Source organism: Hypanus sabinus, chromosome 2 (assembly GCF_030144855.1).
Source record: "Hypanus sabinus isolate sHypSab1 chromosome 2, sHypSab1.hap1, whole genome shotgun sequence".
NCBI classification, from domain to species: domain Eukaryota; kingdom Metazoa; phylum Chordata; class Chondrichthyes; order Myliobatiformes; family Dasyatidae; genus Hypanus; species Hypanus sabinus.
In genome coordinates, this window is record NC_082707.1 from 187,200,417 (window position 1) to 187,213,354 (window position 12,938).

The window sequence follows — 12,938 nt, forward strand, 5'->3', positions numbered from 1 at the left end:
CTTGCAAGTTTCCTGCCGTGGGACATTTCTTTTACACTGTTTATTTTACTTCATTTCAAGTTCAGAGATAGGTTTCATTTGTCACATATATGGTGAAATGCACCATTTGCGTCCATGACCAGCACAGTCTGAGGACACGCTGGGGCAACCACACAAGTGTCACCAGGCTTCCGGCAAAAACATAGCAAGCCCACGACGTACTAACCTGTATGCCTCTGAAATGTGGGAAGAAACTGGAGCACCCGGAGAAAGCTCGCGCAGTCACGGTGAGAGCGTAGAAACTCCTTACAGACAACAGTCCCAACCGCTGGTGCTGTAAAGACTTATTCTAGCTGCTGCACTCGTAATTTTTTATTTCTTACACTGCACTGCTGCCACAAAACATCAAACTTCATGACATACATCAGCAATAATATACAAAATAACAGCTTGGCATTACAATATTCAATAAACCCGAAACTAACTCAACAAGCAGCTTCCTGTTTATTGTTGTGTTTAAGCACAATTGTTGTGGGCAGCGTGGTAGCGTATCAGTCAGAGTAACGAGATAACAGTGCCGGAGGCCTAGGTTCAATTCCATCACTGTCTGTAAGGACATCCATCACTGTTTGCTCTCCCTGTGACCTCCCACACTCCAAAGTACAGGATATTAGGTTAATTAGTCACATGGGTGTAATTGGGTAGTGTGGGTTCATTGGGTTGCAAAGGGCTGTTACCATGCTGTATGTGTAAATAAATAAATAAAACAGATCCTGATTTTAACAGGAACTTGAGTGGTGTTTATGTAGCTATCCAAATGGACAAAGAAGTAAGTTGCCTCTCTGGGGGCCATCAAACCTCTTTCATTAAATGGGATTTTTTTTTTTCCTCATTGACTTTGACTTCTCCCCAACAACATGTCTGGCATCATTTCCCAAACCAAACTTCTCCTTCAAAGGAAGCTGTGGCAATGCAGCCGGTACCAATCCTAGTGCTCAAACACAAGAAAAGCTGCTGATGCTGGAAATCCAAAGCAACAAACACAAGCAACACATTCTCTCAATGGTGAGGGAATCTCCCTTTCTCACCTTATCTCCCTACCTGCCGTTTACCTCCTTCTAGTGCTCCTCCCCCTTCCATGGTCTTCTATCCTCTCCTATCAGAATCTCCTTCTCCACACCTTTATCATCATCACCAATCAACTTCCCAGCTCTTTACTTCACACCAGCCTCTCTCCTGTTTCACCTCCCACCTGGTATTTCTTCCTTCCCCCCACCCCCGCCACATTCTTACTCTGACCTCTCCCCTTCATTTCCAGTCTGGATGAAAGGTCTCGGCCCAAAACGTCGACTGTTTGCTCTTTTCCAAAGATGCTGCCTGGCGTGCTGAGTTGCCCCAGCATTTTGTGCGTGCTGCCTCCAATCCTGATGCTCATTAATTGGAGGACCAGAAGCCTTTTTAGCATGCAAACAAGTTAATGAAGACTACAGATCTTTAGAACTGATGACTTTTATTTGTCACATGTACATCGAAATATACAGTGAAATGTGTCAATGACCAACACAGATTGAGGGTTTTACTGGGGGCTATCCGCAAGTGTTGTCACACTTTCAGTGCCTACAACTTAGTAACCATAACCCATACGTCTTTGGAATATGAGGGAAAACCAGAGCAACCAGAGGTAACACACATGGTCATGGGAGAACTTCCAGACCCCTTCCAGACAGTGGTAGGGATCGAACCTCGATAGGTGATAGCTAGCACTGCAAAGTGACTGTGCTACTTGCTATGATATTGTGAAGCCCATAATAAGGTATGGATTGGAATATTCAGACTTTGGTCTTGAGGAATAACCAATGTTTGAATGTGTCTTTCAACATGGGAAGGCAGGCAGTTCTGGCTTTAGTTAATGTAATTATTATCACCATTTTATCACGTCTAATGCCATGTGACTATTAAAACTCGCACAGTTTGACTCACAGTTAAGATGCTGCCTCAAGAAGGCATCAAAATCTTCACCATTTGGGCTGTGCCTTCTTCTCACAGCTACCATTGGGCAGGAAATATAGAACCTGAAGTCCACACAAACAGGTTCAGGAACAGCTACTTCCCTTCAGCATTCAGTTCTTGAACCAACCTGCACAACCCTAATTGCTACCTCAGTATAGCAACGCTGTGACTACTTTGAGAAAGTTGCACTATAAAGGATATTTAATGTTATTATTGCATTCTTTCTAGTACAATTCTGTGTAATTTAATTTATTGTTATATTGTGAATGTGTCTCAGATGCTCTGTGCCTGTGATGCTGCTATAAGTAAGTTTTTCATTGCACCTGTGTATAGCTATACGTGCATGTTACAATAAACTCAACTTTGACTTCATACGTCAATTGCAGAGCAAACTGAATGGGCAAATGGCCTAATTCTGCTTCTATTTCTTCTAGTCTTATGACTGGTATTTAATTTAATTTAATTTTTATTTAGAGATACAACTCTGTAACAGGCTCTGCAGGCCCAAAGAGCTCACACTGCCCAACAGGACCAATTAACCTGCTAACTCATCCGTCTTTGGAATGTGGAAGGAAACCAATGTGGTCATGGGGAGAACGTACAAATACCTTACAGACAGTGGTGGGAACTGAACCCAGGTCTCTGGTGCTGTAACAGCTCTGAGCTAAACGCTATGCTATCCTGCTGGCCTAGTTGAAGCCCACCTGAAGGGTGGCACTGTTCCTGTTCCTGGTGAAGTGGACCAGATGATAGTTCCCATTGTTTACCATGTTGCTGGATCTACAAAGAATTTAGAGCAGGGAAACTAGTCCATTGAAGACTACAGTTCCATGTTGGTATCAATATCCGACACAAGCCAGTCCATTCAACACTACAGTTCCATGTTGGTATCAATATCCGACACAAGCCAGTCCATTCAATACTACAGTTCCATGTTGGTATCAATATCCGACACAAGCCAGTCCATTCAACACTACAGTTCCATGTTGGTATCAATATCCGACACAAGCCAGTCCATTCAACACTACAGTTCCATGTTGGTATCAATATCCGACACAAGCCAGTCCATTCAATACTACAGTTCCATGTTGGTATCAATATCCGACACAAGCCAGTCCATTCAATACTACAGTTCCATGTTGGTATCAATATCCGACACAAGCCAGTCCATTCAACACTACAGTTCTATGTTGGTATGAATATTTGACATAAGTCTTCTCAAACCCAGACTCCATCTTACCCCATCTTTCTTTCTCCCTCACACTTGCCCTACTAGCCCTTAACTGAATCTCAGCTGTCCCTCACAATGCTTTTCCAGGGGAGAGGGAGAGGGTGAGGTCTACTTCCCAACCATTGGGTCCTACAAACAGGGACTTGGTACTCCTGTTGCATCATCACTATCACACAACAGTTTCAAAAGAGTCCACTCTTTGAGAAGTGAAGGGTCGGGACAAGGCAAACACCGCTCACCTGAAGGATAGAACTCATTGACAGCCCAGTTGTCCACCTGAAGGGTCGCGTTGCCCCCGTTCCTGGTGAAGCGGACCAGATGATAGTTCCCATCGTTCACCACGTTGCTGGATTCCGTGATGACAATATCTTCTGTTCCCACGTTAAAGACGACACTGATCTTGCCTTGTTCCTGAGAGAAAATAAACATGGGAAGTATTTTGTTAGCCTAGCAGGTCATGGTTTTTGTGTGGAATTCACTGGTGGCCTGCTGCATACTGGTGGGGAGGGGGTCATTATTCGGAGAACAGATGACACTGCTGTAATGTCTGAATGAAAAGAAACTGTGGTTCAGGTGTGAAAGGAGACACCAGGATGGGAGGGAACTGAACTTCAGTCATTTGGCCATTGGTGGGATCTCACTATGCAGACACCATGGTGTTCACCTCCTGCATTAGATTCATACAGGGCAGAAACAGGCCCTACAGCTAGTGAAGTGATGGAGACCATTAACAGCATGTACTCCTTACGTTCCCATCAACTTGCCCCAAGATACTACCACACGTCCACAAATTGGGGCCAGTTCATTGTGACCAGTCAACCTACCGGCACAAATGTCTTTGGGATGTGGGAAGAAACAGAGCTTCACGTAGGGAAACCCACAATGTCACAGGCAGAACGGGCAACTTCCACACACAGACAACACGGAGGTTAGGATGTCATAATCCTGATACTGATCCTACATGTCTATTAATAACTGGGAGCAGTTAAAAAAAAATAAAAAGAGGGACACAATTCTCTGAATGTTTCATTCCCTCTAGCCTTTGCCAGCAGGAGAAATTAATCCAGGATAATCCTGGAAGTTTGGCCAGGCGGGAGACAGGAAGCAGAACTTTTCCCCCTGGGAAATAGCTCTGACAGTCGAGTGGAACCTCTGCCGAAGATTCCCTGTGAGGTGGACACCCGAACTGAGAAGACTGAGAGGAATGCATTAATTGCAAGTGCTATGGAATTCTGACATCTTTGTAATCACAGGCGGAAATCTAAGGAGAGTTAGGTAAAGCACTTAGACCCTTATTGATTTAAAAAATATGAAGGCTATACAGTACAAGAGCTAATTCAGGAGAATGAATTGTCTAGTGCAGCACTTCAGTGGACAGAGCAAAGCAAATCAATTTGGCTCAGACCATTACCATGCTCATAATATTACTTTTGTTCAATAATTAGTGTCTCTTCTGTAACAAATCAGTTCTTTGTTTGAGGCAATAAAATTTGAAGTGAGTCTATCGACTGGAACAAATGTTTTTTTTTAAATAACCTGTAACTTCTTTCAGGACATCCTGAACCACTTCACAGACTTGATTTTATTTATTTAAAGATGCGGCGCAGCAACCAGCCCTTCTGGCCCAAGGAGCCTGTGACCAATTAACCAGCTAACCCATACATCTTTAGCATGTGGGAGGAAACTCGAGTACTGGGGAAAGCCACGTGGTCACGGGGAGAACGTACTAACTTCTTACAGGCAGCAGTGGAAATTAAACCTGGGTCACTGGTGATGTGATAGCATCACACTACTGTGTCTAACTCAGTCAGCGTGGGGAGTGTGGCAGATGGAAGGGAGGGAGGAGCAGTTTGAAGATCAGGAATCCCTGGGGTATACTTATAGAGATGAAGATTAACATTGTTTGTCACATGTACATAATTGAAATGTGTTGTTTTCCAATGCATCAGTGAAATTCTGGGGGCAACCCATGAACGTCGCCATGCTTCTGACACCAACATAACATGCACACAACTTCCTAACCATAACTGTACTTTGGAATGTGGAGGGAACCCATGTTCACACAAACTTCTTACAGACAGCCCCAATCTTATGCCAACTGTGACACTACAAGCCCCCCAAGAGCTTTCCAAATGCCTCTTTGTTTAGCTGCAGTTCCCCCTCAAATTCTCCTTAAATATTTCACCTTTGAACTTAAATCTCTTCCCTTTAGTTCTTGTTTCACCTAACCTGGGGTGGGGGGGGGGGGGGCAGGAGCCAGCATGCACTCACTCTACCGATACCCCTCATCATTTCGTAAACCTCTATAAGATCTCCACTCATTCTCCTGTAGACTCAGGAATAAAGTCTTAACCTTTTCAACCTTCCTTTACATCTCAGGACCTCAAGTCCTGGCAACATTCTCGTAAATTTATTCTGAACTCTTTCAAGCTAATTGATATCTTTCCTGTAGGTAGCTTACCAGAACTGTATACAATATTCTCTAAATTCGCTGTCACCAGCGCCTGGTGCTACTTGCATCTTTGCTGCCTTGTGGCCTGCCTGGAGGTTTCATCAGCAGATTTTAAGAAGGCATTTCAAGAGGGTAGGAACTGAACAAGTTAAAAAAAAAGTTTGGCATTGCTGCCATCTCACAGTGAGCCAAATTCAATCCTCAATTCATATTCTTTGGTAATCTCTGGGTTCCACTCCGAAGCCTACAGTCCAACACATAGGCTTTGCCTCTCTCCCGGGGGGTAATCTCTTCCTGCTCCTCCTTATCTTTGTTCTCTCAGTTGCAACATGCTTTGGCTTCTCAAGTTCCAGTGCCAATTTGGCCTGCGCCTGAGACAGCAGCTCAAAAATCACAATAAGCTACAAAGCCTCACGAGGAGTACTTCCCCGTTCTTATGCATTGCGGAAAAGAATAAATGTTTGTGACCCTGGGGATGGACATTAACTCTTTGCCAAATGTGACCTGCTCTGCTTTGATGAAATATTACTGGCAACAGAAAGGTATGAAGTGGAAAAAATACTAAAAGGAGCTACAGATGCTGGAAATCTGAAATAAAAACAGGAAAACACTGGAAACCCTCAACATGTCAGGCAGAAATGGTGGCAAGGGAAACAGTTAAGGTTTCAACTCTGAGACCCTTCCATTAAAAGTGTAAAGTGAAGATACTGTCCTGCTGAAGGGTCTCAGAATTGAAACCTAATTTGTTCATCCTTCCGCAGATGCTGCCTGACCTGCAGAATTTTTCCAACATTTTTCTGTATTTATTTCAGACTTTCAGGGTCTGCCATTTCTTTCATTTTGTTTCTCATGGAAAATATATACACTCACTTTGGACTCCAAGTATGGAGTATCTGACCCCTTCAGTTAGCCTGGGGACATGTCCTCTGCAACTCGAGATACAGAAAAAAGGAGCTGTTTGTCTCACATAAAGAAGACTTCCATCCCTACTACGCTCCACCCCTCAATACCACCTCAGAGAAGCACCTGGAAGAGCTCCAACTCGATTGTTTGAAGAATAGTTAAGATTAGTTAATAGTTCTCTGTGGTTAAGAAGGCATACGGTGCATTGGCATTCATCAATCATGGGATTGAGTTTAAGAGCCAAGAGGTAATGTTGCAGCTATAAAGGACCCTGGTTAGACACTATTTGGAGTACTGTGCTCACTTCTGGTTGCCTCACTACAGCAAGGATGTGGAAACCATAGAAAGGATGCAGAGGAGATTTACAAGGATGTTGCCTGGATTGGGGAGCATGCCCAATATGAGAATAGGTTGAGTGAACTCGGCCTTTTCTCCTTGGAGCGACGGAGGATGAGAGGTGACCTGATAGAGGTGTATAAGATGATGAGAGGCATTGATGGTGTGGACAGTCAGAGGCTTTTTCCCAGGGCTGAAATGGCTAACACGAGAGGGCATAGTTTTAAGGTGCTTGGAAGTAGGTACAGAGGAGACATCAGGGGTAAGTTTTTTGTTACACAGAAAGTGGTGAGTGAGTGGAATGGGCAGCCGGCGGCGGTGGGGGTGGAAACAATAGGGTCTTTTAAGAGACTCCTGGATAGATACATGGAGCTTAGAAAAATAGAGGGTTATGGGTAAGCCTAGGTAGTTCTAAGGTAGGGACACGTTCGGTACAGCTTTGTGGGCCAAAGGGCCTGTATTGTGCTGCAGGTTTTCTATGTTTCTATGTTAATAGAGGAAGAATAGCAAGAGCCCAAAGGAAACCTGTCTCATCTTTCTCTGGAGTTAATAGTCATGGCTGATAAGATAGACTCTTGATCTCAAAGCCTACCTTATTTTGATCTTGCACTTTATTGTTTATCTTCTCTGCACTTTCTCTGCAGGTGTTACGCTTTATTCTGCATTCTTTTACTCTTTATTCATTTATTCTTACCTAGTTCTATCTGAATACACTGTGTAGACTTGATCTGTTTGAACAGTATATAAGGCAAGCTCTTCACTGTATCTTTGTAGATGTGACAATAATAAACCACCCAAATAAATAATAATTTATTATTATTTATGACCACCCAAATAAAAATAAATTGACTTTATTACTTACATCCTTCATATACATGAGGAGTAAAAATCTTTACATTACGTCTCCATCTAAATGTGCAATGTGTAATTTATAGTAATTTATTATAAACAGTATGTACAAAGGAGAGTCAATATAACATAGAAATGTAAATGTATCAGCATGAATTAATCAGTCTGATGGTCTGGTTGAAGGAGCTGTCCCGGAGCCTGTTGGTCCTGGCTTTTATGCTGCGGTACTGTTTGTGGTTGGTGTTACTTGGGTGCCCAATGATCCTTCAGGCCCTTTTTACACACCGTCTCTGTAAATGTCCTGGATAGTGGGAAGTTCACATCTATAAATGAGCTGGGCTGTTCACACCACTCTCTGCAGTGTCCTACGATTGAGGGAAGTACAGTTCCCATACCAGGCAGTGATGCAGCTAGTCTGGATGCTCTAAATTGTGCCTCAATAGAAAATGCTTATGATCTGGGGGCCCATACCAAACTTTTTCAACTGTTTGAGGTGAAAGTGGTGCAGCTGTGCTTTTCTCACCACTCAGCCAGTATGTACAGACCACGTGAGGCCTTTGGTCATGTCTATGCCGAGGAACTTAAAGCTGTTCACCCTCTCAGCCTCAGAACCACCGAGGTCTATAGGGATTATCCTGTCTCCATTCCTCCCGTAGCCCACAACCAGCTCCTTTGTTTTTGCAACGTTGAGGGAGAGATTGTTTTCTGGACACCACTGTGTCAGGGTGATGACTTCTTCTCTGTAGGCTGCCTCAATAACATTACCAATATTAATAATGAATCAATACCAAGACGAGTCTGTACGGATGATACAGAAGTATGCATCTCGACACCTATGACAATAATGAACTGATTGCTGATTACTAACACAATTTATACTGAATTCTAAATAAAGACACAATCCCTAAATCTGTTAGTATCTTGATAAATGTTACTTGAAGATAGCTTTGACAGAAATGTTATTTTTATTCTCAAGTGATTAGCGATCCCTGTAATTCAATTATCTGCATTGCCAAGGTTTGGGCGTCTGATGCAATCTTTGTACTGAGTAAGTAGGAATGTTCTGGAACTCTTACCCCTCTACAGATGCCATAACGAAATATGGGAAAATCCAGGACAAAAATATCCTTTTAAAATGCGAGCTTTGGAGTGGCCGGGGCAAAATTCTTCACACGAACAGTTGAGACAATTGCAAAATTCCTTTGTCAAGTTGGCGGTATGATTGAATGGGAGATAACAAAACTGGGATATTTGATTTTGTAGTCATGGGAAGGGATGTTGCTAGACCAATGGATGGTAACACCGATGGACAAGAACAGAAAAGCCAACAGAAAGTTGTGGATACAGCCCAGCCCATCACAGGAAAAGCCCTCCCCACCATTGAGCACATCCACAAGGAACACTGCCAGCAAGGAAGTAGCATCCATCATCAAGTACCTCCACCACACAGGCCATGCTCCCTTCTCACTACTACCATTGTGAAAGAGGTACAGCAGCCTTAGGTTCCAAGGCACCAGTTTCAGAAACAATATTAACCTTTAACCATCACTCCTGAACCAGAGTGGATAACTTCACTCACTTCAACACCGAACTGATTCAACAACCTATGGATTCACTTTCAAGGACCTTACAACTCATATTCTCAGTACAAATATATATATATGTATTTATTGATTGATTGATTGATTGTTATTATCTTTTTGTATTTGCACAGATTCGTTTCCTTTACACATTGGTTGTCTGTCAGTCTTTGAATGTAGTTTTTCACTGATTCTGCTGTATTTCTTTGTTCCACTGTGAGTGCCCGCAAGAAAATGAATCTCTGTGTAGTGTGTGGTGACGTACCTATTTTGACCTTTGAAGTACAGGAGATTTGGGAAAATAAAACAGTAAATAGAAACCAGTCACACAGAGGCTGGGAAAACTGATTGTAAGCGTCACTCCCAGGCTGACTTCAGAGATTCAAACGTGGACTGTTCGTTTACCTCCATTGCTGCTGCCTCACCTGCTGAGTTCCTTCAGATTTTGTGTGTATGGTTAGGGAGGGATCTCATGCAAAGAAGCCTCAAGGCCCACATTCAAAGTTTTAGGAACAGCTTGTTCCCCTTTGCCATCTGATTAATGTACAGTCCATGAAATCAAGGGCACTAACTCATTGGTCCTCTATTGTACTATTTAACTATTTATTTTGCTTAAACTTTCAAGGTAAATTTCAAAGTTCAAAGAAAATGTATTATCAGAGTATAGTGCTGTGCAAATGTCTTAGGCATACATATATATCCAGGGTGCTGAAGAATTTTGCACAGTACTCTACGTGTATGTCACCATACACAACCCTGAGTTTCAACTTCTTGCTGGCTTACTTAACAAATCCAATAACCATAATGGAACCAATGAAAAACTGCATCAACAGGGCAGACAGCCAGCTGTCCAAACACAAACATTTGAAAAAGATAATAAATAAATAAGCATTATTGTAGACTTGAGATGAAGAGTCTTGAAAGTGAGTCCACAGGTTATGGGAACAGTTCAGCGATGGGGCAAGTGAAGTTGAGTAAAATTTATTATCAAAGTACATATATGTTATTGTATACTACCTTAACATTCATTTTCTTGTAGGCATGTACAGGAAAAAAGGAAATACAATAGAATTTTTTGGAAAAAAAAGCTGTACAGAGATTAAGACTGACAAACAACCCAGATGCAAAGGAAGACAAACTGTGAAAATACAAGTAATACTGAGAACACAAGTTGTAAAGAGTCCTTGGAAGTGAATCTGTCATGTGTAGAATCAGTTCTGAGTTGTGGTGTACTTCTGTCACTAAACAACAAACGCCATGCCATATATCAGTGATAGTTCTGATTCGGATACATTCAATCGTCAGTACACTCCAACATTTGTACTGTATTTACACAGGCTCTTGGGAGATTCATGTGAATTGCAACTTCTGATGTATTTCCCCCAAGGACGTACATTCTTGCATTGGGTTTCCTCTGGGCGCTCCACTCCCCTCCCACATTCCTAAAGCACATGGTTAGGGTTGGAGAGTTGTGGGCTTGCCATGTTGGCATCAGAAGCATGGTGACACTTCCTGGCTGTCCTTCACTGACGTGATTTGACACAAATGATATACTTAACTGTTTTAATGTAGAAGGGACAAATAAAGTTAATCTTAATCTTATCTTCAATTCATCTTGTTTGTCAATGGTCAACAGAGTGTAAAGATGTGCTGTGAGCAGTCGACAGTGATCGTCATAGCGTGTCCACATCTGTGTGGGAGGAAACCAGAGCAGCTGGCAGAAACCCACGTGATCACAGCGAGAACGTACAAACTTTTTACAGACAGCAGCAGAAATTGAATCTCAATCACTGGCTCTGTAAAGTGTGATGTTAACAGCTACCATAGATGTTTGCGGGAAGCAGAATTAGGCCATCGGCCTAATGAGTTTGCTCCTTCATTCCATCGTGACTGATTTATAATCTCTCTCAATTCAATTTTCCTGTCTTCTCCTAGTAGCCTTTGACGCTCTTACTAATCAAGAACCTATTAACATCTGCTTTAAACATACCCAATGGCCTCCACAGTTGTGTGCAGTAATGAATTCCACAGATTCACCACCCTCTGGCTAACAAACTTCCTCCTCATCTCCAGTTCTAAATGGTCAGTATTGTATTCTGGGGCTGTGCCCTCTGGACCTAGACTCACCCACTACTGTATATGAAACATTCACTCTTCATCAGTTCTATCTAAGCCTTTCAAAGATATCCATTCTCAATCTACTCAACTCCGGTGGATACAGGCCCAGAACTATCAAGTGTTCCTCATATGTTAACCCTTTCATTCCTGGGAACATTCCCGTGAAGCTCCTCTGCAGCCTCTCCACTGCCAGCACGTCCTTTCTTAGACAAGGTGCCTAAAACTGCTCACAATGCTCCAAGTGCAGTCTGACCACTACCTTATAAAGCTTCAGCATTACATCCTTGCTCTTGTATTCTAGGAAGAAATTCTCATTGCCAAGTTGACCTGAAGAAGAGCTATATCCCTGAACCCAAAGGTGGTCATTATCCTTTGGACAAGGCTCCGATTCTGTGGAGCATACAGCCAATGAAGCAATTAATCTTCCTTATCTGTTGCTGCTTTATTTAATAGCATTGATTTGGTCCACTTTCACTGCATTATGTGAATCGATGAAATAGATTCTTAGTGGCACAAAGCAACATGTAATGAATTCTTTTCATTAAGTGCCCAGCTTCATTGGTTACCTGATTTTAAATGTAATGGATTATTCAGACATGTGTTACAGCAAAGACTGGAGGGACATTGAGTGCCTCGCCCCAAATGCTTAATCGGCATTTGTTTGCATTTAATATCATAAGGTGCAGCCTGAATATTTCTTAAGCTGCGAGTGAGCTAGCATCCCTCTCTTTCCTTCCCCTTCTCTGCTTCTCTCTCACTCTTTCACCCTCATTCAAAATCTGAAATTACCACGGGCATATTTGAGTTATTGATCAGGGCAGGACGTGGCCCCCGTGTAGAATCGCATCAGTCGTGCACTTTGCCTGTGAAGCTGCCGCACACACACAGAGCGTGAAGTGGGGTGTCCCGGCAGGAATCACGTTGTGGCTTTCCAATCATGTAAACACAAGGGATTCTGCAAATGCTGGAGATCCAGTGCAGCTCACGTACAATGGCGGAGGAGCTCCGCAGATCAGGCAGCCTCCGTGGGGAGGAATCAAGAGCCGACATCTCGGGCAGAGACATTTCATCAGGGCTGGAAAGGAAGGGGGAAGAAGCCAGAAGAAGATGTGGGGAGGGGAAGACGGACAAACTGGAAGTTCCAATCTTGCATCTTTGTTCTACAAAAGGCCAGATTTCTGAACAAAGCAGGCTCTTCTTGACAATGCAGAAGCATCATAGATTAGTTACAGCATCAAAGGAATAGACCAGTGACACATCTGGTAGAACTGAATACCTCACACCTCCAGTGACCGGGGTTCAAATCTGACTTCAGGTGCTGTCCGTGCGGAGTTGGCACATTCTTCTTGTGATTGCCCGAGTATCCCAAAATGCTTAAGCTTCCTCCCACAACTCAAGGGCATTCGGTTTGGTGGGTTAACCAGACAACTTAAGTTGCCTCTAGTTTGCTGGTGAGGGGTTGAAGCCAGGAGGAGTTGGT

At 43.0% G+C, this 12,938-nt stretch overlaps 1 protein-coding gene across 1 annotated transcript in view; it reads right to left on the reverse strand.

Annotated features, from left to right (window-relative positions):
* Positions 1–12,938, reverse strand: part of LOC132404104 (neurexin-3-like) — a 2,171,528-nt gene that overhangs the window by 207,058 nt on the left and 1,951,532 nt on the right. The window contains exon 17 of the mRNA XM_059988144.1: positions 3,460–3,631. Within this exon, the coding sequence (XP_059844127.1) occupies positions 3,460–3,631 (172 nt within the window). The remainder of the gene's footprint in view (positions 1–3,459; positions 3,632–12,938) is intronic.